The following is a 12839-nucleotide window of genomic DNA, read 5'->3' as shown; positions in this document are numbered from 1 at the left end:
TGATGTCCAAATATGTGCAGTATCTCATATGAAGGCAAATAATGTGACAATGCAATCTTCCTTTTCTTGCAGGTTCAGAAATGTATCATCCTCCTATGAGAGAAGGTGTTTCTGAGTCTCTGGCAGTTGCAATGAGAGCAAGACAGCAGGCTGTTTCAGAGGGATATCGGCCGCCAAGTCAGGAAAGAGGGGCCTCAGATGCCTTGGCAATAGCAATGAGGGCCAAGCAGCAGGCCGAGCCAGAAGCTTATCCTCCACCAATGATGAGAGGAGGGGGTTCTGAGGGTCTGGCATTGGCATTGGGGGCAAGGCAGCAGATGGAATCAGAAGACCACCAGCTGTCACGTATGAAGACATTTGGCTCCGAGGTTCTTCAGCTTGCCAAGGAAGTTGGGCAACAGGATGATTCAGAGGGGCATGAACAATACACTAAAGAAGGTGTCCATGAAAATATGGTACCCGAGGCGAGTGACTGGCAAACTCCTCATTCAGATGGACATCAATTAACTGGGGGTTCCGATGCTTTTGCACTGGCAATGAGAGCCAAAGAGCAGGCTAATTTACAAGGTTTCTAAATCAGTGTGGCTTGTTGGCGGCTGGATTATGAACCACTTATGGCTAAGGAGGTCCTTGACATTTTTGCCCTGGCATTATATGCAATGTTTCCTGCAAATAAATGTACTACTGTGAAAATTTCATTTTACTTTTTCTTAAATGAGTTACGTCAACTGCTGATGATGAAGTATAATGCATGATTAAAGTTTTGTAAGCTCAAGTGTTATATTATGGTTTGAAGTGTCTGAAGATACTTTCACTAATATGGCATACTGTGCTTATGTAAACATTAGTTTGTACACATTTTGCATCATGCAGAGGCAGCTCTTCATATAGAGGGTAAACAAGCAAGGCTTCACTAAGTTTGAATACCAACTTAAGATGCCCTCTTTCTCCATACTGCATGGGTGGAGACCTAAATATTTCTGCCACATGCGCAGCAATATCTAATTGCACAGTACCTATTGTATGTTAGGCTTTTTATTAGGCTTATTAAGGATCAGGCCAAGTAGCAAATCTGCTCGCTATAATATTTTTGTTTTATTTTAGTTAAACTTGGCAGAAGCAATATAATCAATGTTCCCATTTACTAGGTTGCAATATTTGGCTTGACATGGCTTGCCATCAAATCCATGACAAGCCTTGTCAACGAATCATTTTCTGATTAAAAAACAACCGAAAACGGGGAACTTGCTTCAGAATATTGCCAAACAATGTTATTTTCAACATACTGTACACCCACCCTTTACTGATCTCTTATCTATTTCTCTCGCCCTCACCATCTTCATCCATTTCATTCTACCTCAACTTCTCCACGATCTATCTGTTGCTTGGTGTTCTGAAGGCTGACAGAGGCTTGCAGTACTAAATAAATGGCATAAGAATGACTCATCTTTATCGACAAATTACCACAGCAGGTAGCTTGATGAAACCAATCAATATCAAGAGTACATACCGTTTAAACCCAAAGCTTTCCACTAGTATTGATATGGATAAAAACAGAATAACCAAACTAGACATCTTTTACAATTAGTTATCAAATCAGTCTCCCAAACTGATGCATATATTCCGCAATATTTAAAGTTGAGTTCGTATGGCAAGATACATATGTGATATCAAATGTAGACAATAACATGAACAAAGGTGTTCTAAAACGTGATATTTTATCTTGAAGTGTTTAAGCATAAACTCGGTTCTTTATTTAAGTTAATTTTATATACACAATTTGAATAGTAGTGGTGACTATTTCAACTCAATATTGTCTGTATTGATTAACAAATCAATTTCAGTGTTATATAAACAGTCTCGATTGTGTGGCGTTGGCACTTTATGGATTTGTATCATTGGAGTATTATTCTCCTTAGCATGCATTACCCAGAATGCATCCTACACCGGTAATGAAAATAGGGTGATTACTTTTCATTGAAAGTCCAGAATTATTAAAACTTGACCATGTCATTATTTTACAACAACCTTCCTATGCAAAACAAATCTTTTTTTTGTTGACCAGTGTCTACCAAAGTAGCATTTCTAGATTAAAATGTGTGCTGGAAATGTACAAGTTGTGTAAGGAATTATATTACCACGGCCAATGAGTGTGTCAAACAATATTTCATTTGAGGTGTACTGGGTTGTTATTTTCCCATTTGAAAAAGAGCTGTCTTCAGTTCTTCAAAGCTGACCATTTTATTATTTTGTAACAACATCATATGTAAAAATCCCTTTTGATGAGCCTTGGCTACCAAAATAATTATCTCCTAGAGGATCGAATATTGAACATCCAGGAGAATTAACAGGTTCAACTTGATAGATTAAAATAATACTGGAAATACAAATATGAGGTGAAGCATTGCACAGTATACTCAATAAGTGTGACAAAGTTCAAGGCTCATTGTTTGATACTGTTGCAATGATATATCTGGTCATTGATCCTTTTATAAAATTTACTTTTGAACAAATCATTTTCCACTCTGCAAATTCACTAAATAAAAAAGGTGAATGTGTCTTTATTGGTGTTTCTGTTACCAATAGAGCTATTCCACTTGAATGGAAACCAGTGGTTCCAGAAGGTCTCAGGTAGCATCTTTTGAAAGAATTATATAAAGGAAGTGAGAGGCACATTTATAATATCGTATGGAAAACTTATCTTGAATGTTATGGTTAACAACATTTTGTTTATTTATATTCCAGTATGTTGCCATGCCATTTGATACATCTATACAAATTGTAAAATGTAGCAATATTTCAAGAGAAGTTCTTTATCATTACCTCCTTGTCAATCTTCCCCAATCCAGTCCTTATCTGCAAGATTCCATTTCCGTCCTACAAAACCTGTTCCCTAGTTAATCTAAAAAACTTCCCAATATGGCTGCTATTACCCAGCAGTCAGTAGCAACGGAAGGATAACCAACATCACTTTGTCCATTTCACAAGCTTCCATTCAAAAACAAACTTCCATATTATATCAATCTCACCTCCTGGGTGGAAGAGTGGGAATACAGGACTGTATTAGGGAAGACCTGAACTTGTAGTAATGAAGATTGCTGGTAAATAACCTGAACATTCAACCTCCTAGCTATGCCCATTCACAATTGTGGCATGTTCCTTCTCAAACAGGCCTCATTTCCAAATATGGTAACATCAGTCTAATAAATTGACCTAATAGTGAACATCTGGATTGCTAGCATTTGAATTCAGACTGTGACCTTTTATTTTAATTGTCTTTATATAGTGTATTACAAAGTTATATGAGAATAGTTTAATACATTTTTTTTTAAAACGAATCTAGCGGTCACTGTCAAGATTTGTAATCCTTGACTAACTTGTTGCATGTCACACTTGATAAGAACCCCCACTATTTAAAAACTTGAATAAATGAAAGTAAATAGAGGAGAACACTATGGAAAAAAAACAAATGAACCTGAAGTACACACTGCCCAAGACACTGTATGTTAGATTTCAACATAGTAGCTATTTCCCTATCAAAATGATGGACTTTATGTGTCACTTCACCATGCCCAACATTAGAACTATGAGTCTAAAGTAGCTTACTTTTTTTCTTTAAATTTGAAGATAATTACAAATGCAGTCGATATTTCAATGCACCTTTAGATGCATGTCCAGATAGACTAGAAGTATTTCATGTGGTAAGTGGCGTGAGGTTTAAATCCTATTCCTCTTGCCCAGAAGAAAGTTTGCTCTAGCAATTTCTCATGTGTTCCCTGGATCATTTCTGCCCAAGCTTCAGTGGAGTGTCAGACAGAAATTGCTGCACTTAGGAGGATTTTTCTACAGAAGAGGTTCCGCAGTGTTAGAAATGGGGGTCTCTAATTGGCAGAGGTATGTACCTTTGTCCAAGTAGGGACCCTAGCTTTTAGTCAGGGTAAGGGTCTACACACTTTAGATAACCCCTGCTCACCCTCTTGGTATGCTTGGCACGAGCAGACAGGCTTATCCCAAAGGCAATGTGGAAATATTTGTACTCAAAACACACAGTAACACAGTGAAAACCCCACAAATAAACACCACACCAGTTTAGGAAAAAAAAGGTATCTAAACCAAACAAGACGAAAACGACCAAAATTCACCTTACTTATATCAAAATAGCACTTAAAAACAGTTACTTGAAGAAATAGCACTTGTAGAAACAAATAACTCCACCTGGAGCTAGTACAACGTTGTGACAGGCATAAATCCAAAGTACGGCACCGGCCGTGAGGTAGGTGGTGTCTGGCACTGAGTGACACAGACCTCCAAACAACAGTACGTTGGAAAACGAAGTCCATGGACGATGCATGGCGTCGTGGGGGTGAGGCATTGAGGTCGAGGTTGGTTCCCTGGTTGCCACAGGGGAGGCGAGGCTTTGGGTCACCGATGAGGTGTCAGTTCCGATGAGGCGATGCAAAGTCGAAGAGTTCATGAAGTCACCCTCATTGGTTATCAGCTCCATGATAACGGGATGCTAGCACTGACAATGACTGCGTTGGTGCGGGGGCTGGCATTGGGAAGGCTGATAACTGCAGGCGTCGGAGCTGCGGTGCATGTGGGGCTCTGTGTCACGCACTTTACAAGTGGCGTCCCTGGCCTCGGTGGTGCAGGTCACGGAATCACTGGTGGCTGTGCTGACGGTGTCAGAGTTGTTTTTCTTTTTTTCTTTAAGTTTCTTCCAGCTCCCAACAGCAGAAACAACCCCCAGAGGCCCAAAACTTGAATAGGTACCTCCTGGCAGGTCAAAACATCCAGCAGTGGAGTTCAGGGGTACTGGTGGTGAACTTGGGTGTCTGAGACTTTAGAACAGGGGGTCGGCACACACAAAGCCCTTGGAGATTCTTCTTCAAGCAGTTTCACAGCAAAGGTCTAGTCATTGTCCTCTTCCTTAGTAGAAGCAGCAACTGTAGGCTAACCCAGCTAAGCACACAGCAAAGGGGAAGAACTCCTCCTTATAGCTCTCCAGCTCTTCTCCTTGACAAAAGGTCCTGCTTAAATCCAGAAGTGATCTAATTCTCTGGGGTTTAAGGTCCACTACTTTTACCCCATTTTGTCTTTGTTCAGTTTGTAGCAAGGGTATCTGAACCGAGTCCAAACCAGTTCTGTCCTCTTTAGTGCAGCATCACTACAGGAGGTGGAGACAGCATTGTGCAGAGGAGACACTGCCTATTCAGGTGTAAGTAAAACTCATCCCACCACTCTAAATGCAGCCAAGGTCTATTCATCTCAGCTCCGAGTCACCCAGGAAAGGCAGAACACACCCCAACCCCCCTTGTGGCAGTTTACAGTAAATGCACATCTCCAGCCCCTGTCATTCCAAAAACAGTCAAAACACAAACCTGCAGAGGCACACCGAATGGTTAAATAAGAAAATGCCTACTTTCTAAAAGTTACATTTTTAAACACACAATTTAAAAACCATCTCCCTAAAATGATGTGTTATTAAATTCTGACTTCAGAGAGCCTAAACTCCAAATCTCTATCTTGTCCGAATGGAAAGTTATGCTTGTAAGATGTTACAAAGTAACTCCTATGTTAGCCTATGGGACAGATAGCCTTTTAATAGTGAAAAACAAAACTGGCAGTATTTCACTTTTAGGACAAGCAAAACACACCAGCACATGTCCTGCCTTTTACCTACACTGCACCCTGCCCATGGGGGTAACTTGAGCCTACATGAGGGGTGCCTTATATGTACGAAAATGGAAGGTTTGGACTTGGCAAGTGGATGCACTTTCCAGGTTGGCATGGCAGTTTAAAACAGCACGCAGACACTGCAGTGGCAGGTCTGAGATACCTTTGAAATGGCTACTTATGTGGGTGGCACAATCAGTGGTGAAGGCCCACCAGTAGCATTTAATTTTAGAGGCCATGGCACACTCAGTGGAACTCTCTCCTTGTTTCCCTTTCGGGGCAACAAGAACATTCTGTTTTTCGCAAGTCCCTGAAGACCTGGCTGTTTCCCAAGAGTAAAGCTTGAGTATGATCTCCGAAGTTGGCTGTGGGCGGTTTCTTATACAGCGCCTTGACGCCCTTGGGCTTAGTTTGCGCTATACAAATTTCTCATTCATTCATTACTAGGGACTTACCAATAATCAAATATGCCAATCATGGATAAACAAGCATAGTTACAATTTACACTTTAGCACTGATTAGAAGTGGTAAAGTGCTCAGAGTCCTAAAGCTAACAAAAACATGTCATGAAAAATAGGAGGAAGAAACAAAAAAGTTGGGGGGCGTGGTGAGCTACCGAAGATGGCGGACAGGTAAGCACAGTGCTCCACATTGGCTCTGAACTTATCCGACCTAAATGAGCGGCGCAAACCCACTTTCCAAGCTAGGTGTCATGGTCCCGCTGTGAAGAGCCGAGGCATTGACTCCAAAAGGTAACATGGAGGCACGACACAGCCTGCTGGAAAGGGGTTATCGAGTGAAGCTGTGGAGCCTGACGCCCCAGCTACGAGTGTCGGACTGGGGCGGTGGGGGGGAGCCTAAAGCCCTTAAAACAAAATCAGATGTTTGTTAAGCGCGACTACTCACCCTTAAGGGTCTCAAGGCGCTGGGGGTGTGGTGGGGGGTTCGCAGGTTCCAGTCCATTAAGAAGGGGGTCTGTTGAGCCAGGTTTTGAGGTTTCTTGCAAAGATGGAGAGCGATGTTATCTGTCTGAGGTGGAGTGGAAGGTTGTTCCAGGCACTGGCCGTGCGGAAGGAGAAGGAGCGGCCTCCCCATCTGGTCTTTCTGGTGCGGGGAACCACGGCATAGGAGAGCTGGGATGACCGTAGGGACCTTTGAGGTGCGTGGAATTTGAGTCGGCTGTTCAGGTATGCTGATCCGGTGTCGTGGAGGGCCTTGTGAGCGTGGGTTACCATCTTGAAGGCGACTCTAACTTCAATGGGGAGCCAGTGGAGTGTGCGCTGGTGCTAGGAGATGTTGCAGTGGCTTGGCAGGTTGAGGACCAGTCTTGCGGCGGCGTTTTGGATGTTCTGCAGCTGGCGGGTGAGGTTTTTGTTTATTAGAGTGCGTTACCGTAGTCGAGCCTGCTGGTGACCAGGGCGTGAGTGACGGTCTTTCTGTGTTCCAGGGGGATCCATTTGAAGGTCTTACGTACGAGGCGGACGGTGTGGAAGCAGGAGGACGAGACGAATTTGATCTGGCGGTCCATTTTGAGCTCTGAGTCCAGGATGATTCCCAGGTTGCGTGCGTGGTCCGTGGGGGTGGGCGAGCTTCCGAGGGCAGGGGGTCACCTGGTGTCGTTCCAGGCGTCTGCGTTTGGGCCCATGATAAGTACTTCCGTTTTGTTTGTGTTTAGTTGTAGGCAGCTGTTTTTCATCCATTTCGCGACAGCTTTCAAGCCTTCTTGAAAGTTGTGTCTGGCGGTGTTGGGTTCGTTGGATAGGGAGAGGATGAGTTGGGTGTTTGTCTTCGTATGACACAATGTTGAGTCCGTAGGTTCTGACAATGGGGGCGAGTGGAGCCATGTTGACATTGAAGAGCGTAGGGCTGAGGGAGGACCCCTGCGGGACTCCGCATGTGGTAGGTGTAGGGTCTGAGAGGAAAGGGGGGAGTCTGACTCGCTGCATTCTGCCAGAGAGGAATGAGCGGATCCAGTCGAGGGCCTTGTCTTGGATCCCTGCATCGTGGAGTCTGCGTATTAGGGTGCGGTGAGAGACTGTGTCGAACACCGCTGAGAGGTCAGGGAGGATGAGGGCTGCTGTTTCTCCTTTGTCCAGTAAGGTACGGATGTTGTCGGTTACGGCAAGGAGGGCGGTTTCCGTATGGTGGTTTTTTATGAAGCCGAATTGGGAGGAGTCGAGGATGTCATGCTCTTCGATGAATGTGGCAAGTTGGCTGTTGATGGCTTTATCAAAGACTTTCGCTGGGAGCGGGAGCAGAGAGATGGGTCTGTAGTTTTTGAGGTCGGTGGGGCCCGCCAAGGGTTTCTTCAGGAGGGGGTTGATCTCAGCATGTTTCCAGTCTTCAGGGAACGAGGCGGTTCCCAGGGAGTGGATGATGGTGTGGCAGAGCATGGGTGCCATGGTGTCGGCGGCTCTGTTGAAAATGTGGTGGGGGCAGGGGTCCGTGGGGGCCCCGGAGTGGATTGACTTCATCGTCTTCAGAGTATCTTCGGTGGTGAGGGCTGTCCAGTTGTTGATCGCTTGCTTGAGGGTGTCGGAGTGGTTGGTGAGGGTTCAGTGTGCTGGTTGTCTTCGTCGAAGTTGTCGTAGATGCTCTTGATTTTGTGGTGGAAAAAGGTGCTGAGTTTGTCACAGAGGTCTTGTGAAGGAGGGATGTCGGTGAACTCGCTGGTGGATTGGGCGAACTCCTTGATGTTGAAGAGTTCTTTGCTGTTGTGTGCATGAGTGGAGATTCAGTCTTCAATCGCTTTTTTCCTCGTTTTTCTGATGAGTTGGTGGTGGGCGTTGGAGGCGGCTCTGAAGTTTTTGTGGGCTTCTGTGGATTTGGTGTTCCTCCAGGCCTTTTTGAGGCGGCAGCAAGTGCGTCTGGACTCTCGAAGTTCGGTGGTGAACCATCTAGCTTTCTTGGCCAGGGTGGTGTTGTTTTTCTTGAGGGGGGCTGTGGTGTTGGCTGTCACTGTCGGCGATCCATCTGTGCAGGATTCGGGCTGCGGTGTTGGCGGCGTCATTTTCTGCGATGGTTGGGGTGGAGTTGCTGAGTGATGAGGTTAGCTGGTCGTCGGTGATTCTGGTTCAGTTTCTTCGTGGGAGCAGGTGCTGGTGTCTGTGGATTGTGGGTGTTCTGAAGGTGAAGTGGACGCATTGATGGTCAGTCCATGGGAGTTCGGTGGTGTGGCTGAAGGTGATGGAGTTTCCTGTTTTGAAGAGGGGGTTGAGGGTGTGTCCTGCTGAGTGCGTGGGTTCGGTCACGATCTGGCGGAGTCCAATGTTGTGGAGGTTCTCCAGGAGGGATGTGGTGCTGGGGTCCAGTTGGTTGTCGAGGGGGAAGTTGAGGTCTCCCAGTAGGGTGTAGTTTGTGGACGCGATGCCATGCGGGGAGATGATGTCTGTGATGGAGTTGGCAAAAAGTCTCCGGGGTCCAGGGGGTCGGTAGATGAGGGTTCCACGGAGGGTGGAGGTAGGGCTGGCCAGTATCTTGAAGTGAAGGTGTTCCATCAGGTCTGTGGGCTCGTCGGGGAGTGTGCTCAGGTGGAGGGTGGATTTGTGGACGATGGCGATTCCTCCTCCAAGGCGGGTGGGGCGGTCCATCCTGGAGATCTTGTATCCTTGGGGAATTGCGATGGCGATGTCCGGTCCTGAGGTGGTGTTGGTCCAGGTTTCGATAAAGAATGCTACGCCCGGGGTAGTGCTATCGAGGTGGTCCCAGATTTCGTTGCCGTGTTTGTGGCGGGATCGGACGTTGAGAAGGATACTTTGCAGGGTCTTCGGTTCGGTTGTGTTCTTGCGGGCGGATTGTGCAGGGTCAGTGGCCTTGGCAGTGCTGCAGGTACTGCAGGTGTGCCTGCAGCGGTGACAGCTGAAGAGTCCGTGGGTGTCGGCTGGTGATGCTAGCTTGCGGTTGTTGCGGCCTGGGTTGAGAGCGTGGAGTGCCACTGGGTCATAACGTTGGTGGTGCAGAGATCCAGGGTTCCGGGCGCTGGTCGCAGTCTGGTCACGGACGGGCGCAGGCGGGCTTGCCTTTGGCACCCCGGCGCCGCTGCTCAGCTGAGCAGTGCCCACCATTAAGTAGGGGTCGGGGAGGGCTGGACAGCTGGAAGGCGGGAATGGGGAGGGGAGCTGAATTGGGCTGGCCGCATTGGTCGTACTGGGGGGAAGGGGCCGCGGGGGCAGAAGCGGCAGCGGGAAAAACGGGCTAAAAAGGCAAAAAGAGAGAAAAGTGCAAATAAGGCAGCAAAAGTGCAAGAAAGAGTGGAGGAAAGACACAGGACACAGGAGAGTGAAAGAGGGAGATTGAGTTGAGGGTAAAAAAAGAGTGAAAAATGGAGGAAAGACACAGGAGAGTGAAGTGGGAGCTTGAAAGGAGGGGAAAACGACATAAAATGGAGGTTAAGACCCAGAAGGAGAGTGACGGGGGGGAGATAGAAGTGAGGGGAAAAAACGAGTAAAAAAGGAGAGAAAAAGCGGAGCAAGAGAATGGAGACAGAGGTCCACTGGACCACCAGGGATGAGGTGCAGGTGAAACCTGCGTGGGGAGGAGGGCCTCGAACACCAACCCTCGAGAGTGCAGGGGCTCGGGGGAAGGCATCACTTAATGGTGGAGCTGCAAGGGAGTGAGAGCAATTTCACTGACAATGAGTCAGTGGTCTTGCTTGCCTGTCCCCGCAGTGGCAGCCATTAAGTAGGAGTCGGGAGGAAAGGGCAGCTCGGAGGCGGGAGCTGGTAGGGGAGCTGGATTGGGCTGGACGCACTGGTCGTGCTGGGAGGAGGGGCCGTGGGGGGCAGCAGCAGCGGGGAAAAATGGGCTAAAAAGGCAAAAGGAAAAAAGGCAAAAAGGGAGAGAAAAGTGCAAATAAGGAAGCTAAAGTGGAAGAAAGAGTGGAGGAAAGACACAGAGGACACAGGAGAGTGAAAGGGGGAGATTGAGATGAGGGTAAAAAACGAGTGAAAAATGGAGGAAAGACACAGAGAGTGAAGGGGAGAGCTTGAAATGAGGGAAAACAACGGAAAATTGAGGTTAAGACCCAGAATGAGAGTGAAGGGGGAAATAGAAGTCAGGGAAAAAACGAGTAAAAAAGAAGAGAAAAAGCAGAGCAAGAGAATGGAGACAGAGGTCCACTGGACCACCAGGGATGAGGCCAAGGTGAAACCTGTGGGTGGAGGAGGGCCTCGAACACCAACACCAGAGAGTGCCGGGGCTCGGGGGAAGGCCTCACTTAATGGTGGAGCTGCGAGGGAGGGAGAGCCATTTCACTGACAATGAGTCAGTGGTCTTGCTCCGAGCCCTGGCCTCGAGTGTCGGACTGGAGCAGGGACGCCGGAGCTGGCAGGCGATCACTGCGAAGAGCTGTGGGGCCCAAGCCAATGAAGATGACCCTGCATAGGTGGACAACGGCTTATGTTGCCTGGAGGTGGGTGACTGGTTGAGATACCCCGGACCGGCACAACACTCCTGGCCGGGAGGTAGGACACCAAGCGCATCACCTGGGGCTGCCATATTAGAGAGTTACCGGAGCCACTCAGCAAAGGGAGTGGAGTGGGACCCAGCCTTGAAGTGACAAACCCGCTGAGACAGATTCTTCTACGCATCATTGTGGAAAGTACTCTGGCTGTCCTCGGAGGCCTATTTTGGAGCCCCCAGCATAATGGCTGTGACGCAGATACGCCGAGGTGATGAATACGGCAAATCACGAGCAGCGGAGAGATGATTGTTTCTGAAGTGGTAGATGGAAAGCAAGTCACACTGTGGGGCCCCTGCTGCACAGAGAAAGTTGTACAGAGTACTGGCCTGGGGAGGCCAGGGGAGCTTAGAGAGACTGGGCTACACCATCAGGGTGCAGCAGAGAGTTTAAGGTCCACGATAAGCAATCAGATCATTGGCACAGTTGGCCTAAATTGGACCACGGTGGAACCGGCGGTAGGCACAACAATAACCAGATAGGGGATCAGCCCGGGGGAATCCTTCTGTGGTGCCGGAACTACATGAGTACAAGATTGAGGGGGACCCCAAGAGAGATGCACCAGGATAGCAAAGGGCAGAGAGGAAGAGGCCCTCGCAGCCTTGGGACACTGGTCTCGACCAGTGAGGTGAATACTGCGTGCTGAAGGCCCGCTAAGCGATCTGTGACCCAACGGACTGCATCTTGAGGCCTCTTTTTATGCGTTGCGGCTGGGCACCATATCATCTGAAGCCTGTAATGATGGGGAGACCACTGGGGAAGCAAACCAGCACTGTCCTTGAGCATGAAGAGGAGCCCCTTGAGCAACAGAGGGGTAGCCCTGCACTCCACCGGCAATCAGATCCCATCCAGCAGCAGTTGGACAAAATACTACAAGCCATTTTGGACAAAAAGGCCATGCTCCACCAAGATATTAGTACGGTGTCAGTGGGCCTGGGCCTCTTCCGTGCAGAGCATCAGAAATTGTGTGAGCGAGTGAAAGGAGTGGAAATGGGACTCGAAGAACTAACGCCAGAACATAAGGTCCTCTCCCAGCGAGTGACGGAGCTTATGGACAAGGTCCGGATACTGGAGCGATGGGCAGAGAATGGAGAAGGTCGTAGTTGCCACAACAATATAAGAATTCTGGGGATGCCGGAAGGAATTGAAAAAGGGAACATGGTGGCTTACCTGGAGCCGTGGCTCAAAGATGTGGTGGACCCTGGAGCATTGACACAGTTCTTCACGTTAGAAAGGGCACACCATGTGCCGACCTGCCAAGCGGCACTGGGTCATCCCCCAAGACCAGTAGTGGCTAAGCTGCTACACTACAAAGATAGGGACATTTTCTTACAGAAAGCCAGTGCGGAAGGCCCATTCAAAGTTGATAACGCTAAGGTTTCCATGTTCTCGGACTATACCGGCCACATACTTTAAAGTCAAAAAGGCATTCCGAGAAAAGGGGGTCCAGTAGTCGCTCATGTTCCCAGCCAAACTCCGCATCACAGTTGATGGCAAGACTCTCTTCTGTGACTCCCCTCAAATGGTTTGGAACTGGATCGAATCCTATTGTACTGAAAAGCCGGGTATGGCACCAAAACCCCAGTGGCCGGCAAGGGACCGGAGAGCTGAAAAGCGCTCCCAGATATGGTCAGAAAGGATAGGAGTGAAGAAACCAAACTCATCTCAGACCAAACTGGAAAAAGCGTTGGCACTGCATGATGTC

The 12839-nt window shown here is 47.8% G+C and overlaps 1 protein-coding gene across 1 annotated transcript in view; it reads left to right on the top strand.

Moving 5' to 3' along the window:
• The window catches only part of TMC5 (transmembrane channel like 5), a 571516-nt gene extending 570823 nt beyond the window's left edge, over window positions 1–693 (top strand). Inside the window, exon 22 of the mRNA XM_078665241.1 lies at window positions 73–693. Coding sequence (XP_078521367.1) covers window positions 73–575 — 503 coding nt within the window. The 3' untranslated portion in view covers window positions 576–693. The remainder of the gene's footprint in view (window positions 1–72) is intronic.
• Window positions 694–12839: the final 12146 nt, after the last annotated feature.

The sequence above is a fragment of the Lissotriton helveticus genome, chromosome 10 (assembly GCF_964261635.1).
Source record: "Lissotriton helveticus chromosome 10, aLisHel1.1, whole genome shotgun sequence".
Lineage (NCBI taxonomy): Eukaryota > Metazoa > Chordata > Amphibia > Caudata > Salamandridae > Lissotriton > Lissotriton helveticus.
This window is presented reverse-complemented; position numbering and strand designations above follow the sequence as displayed.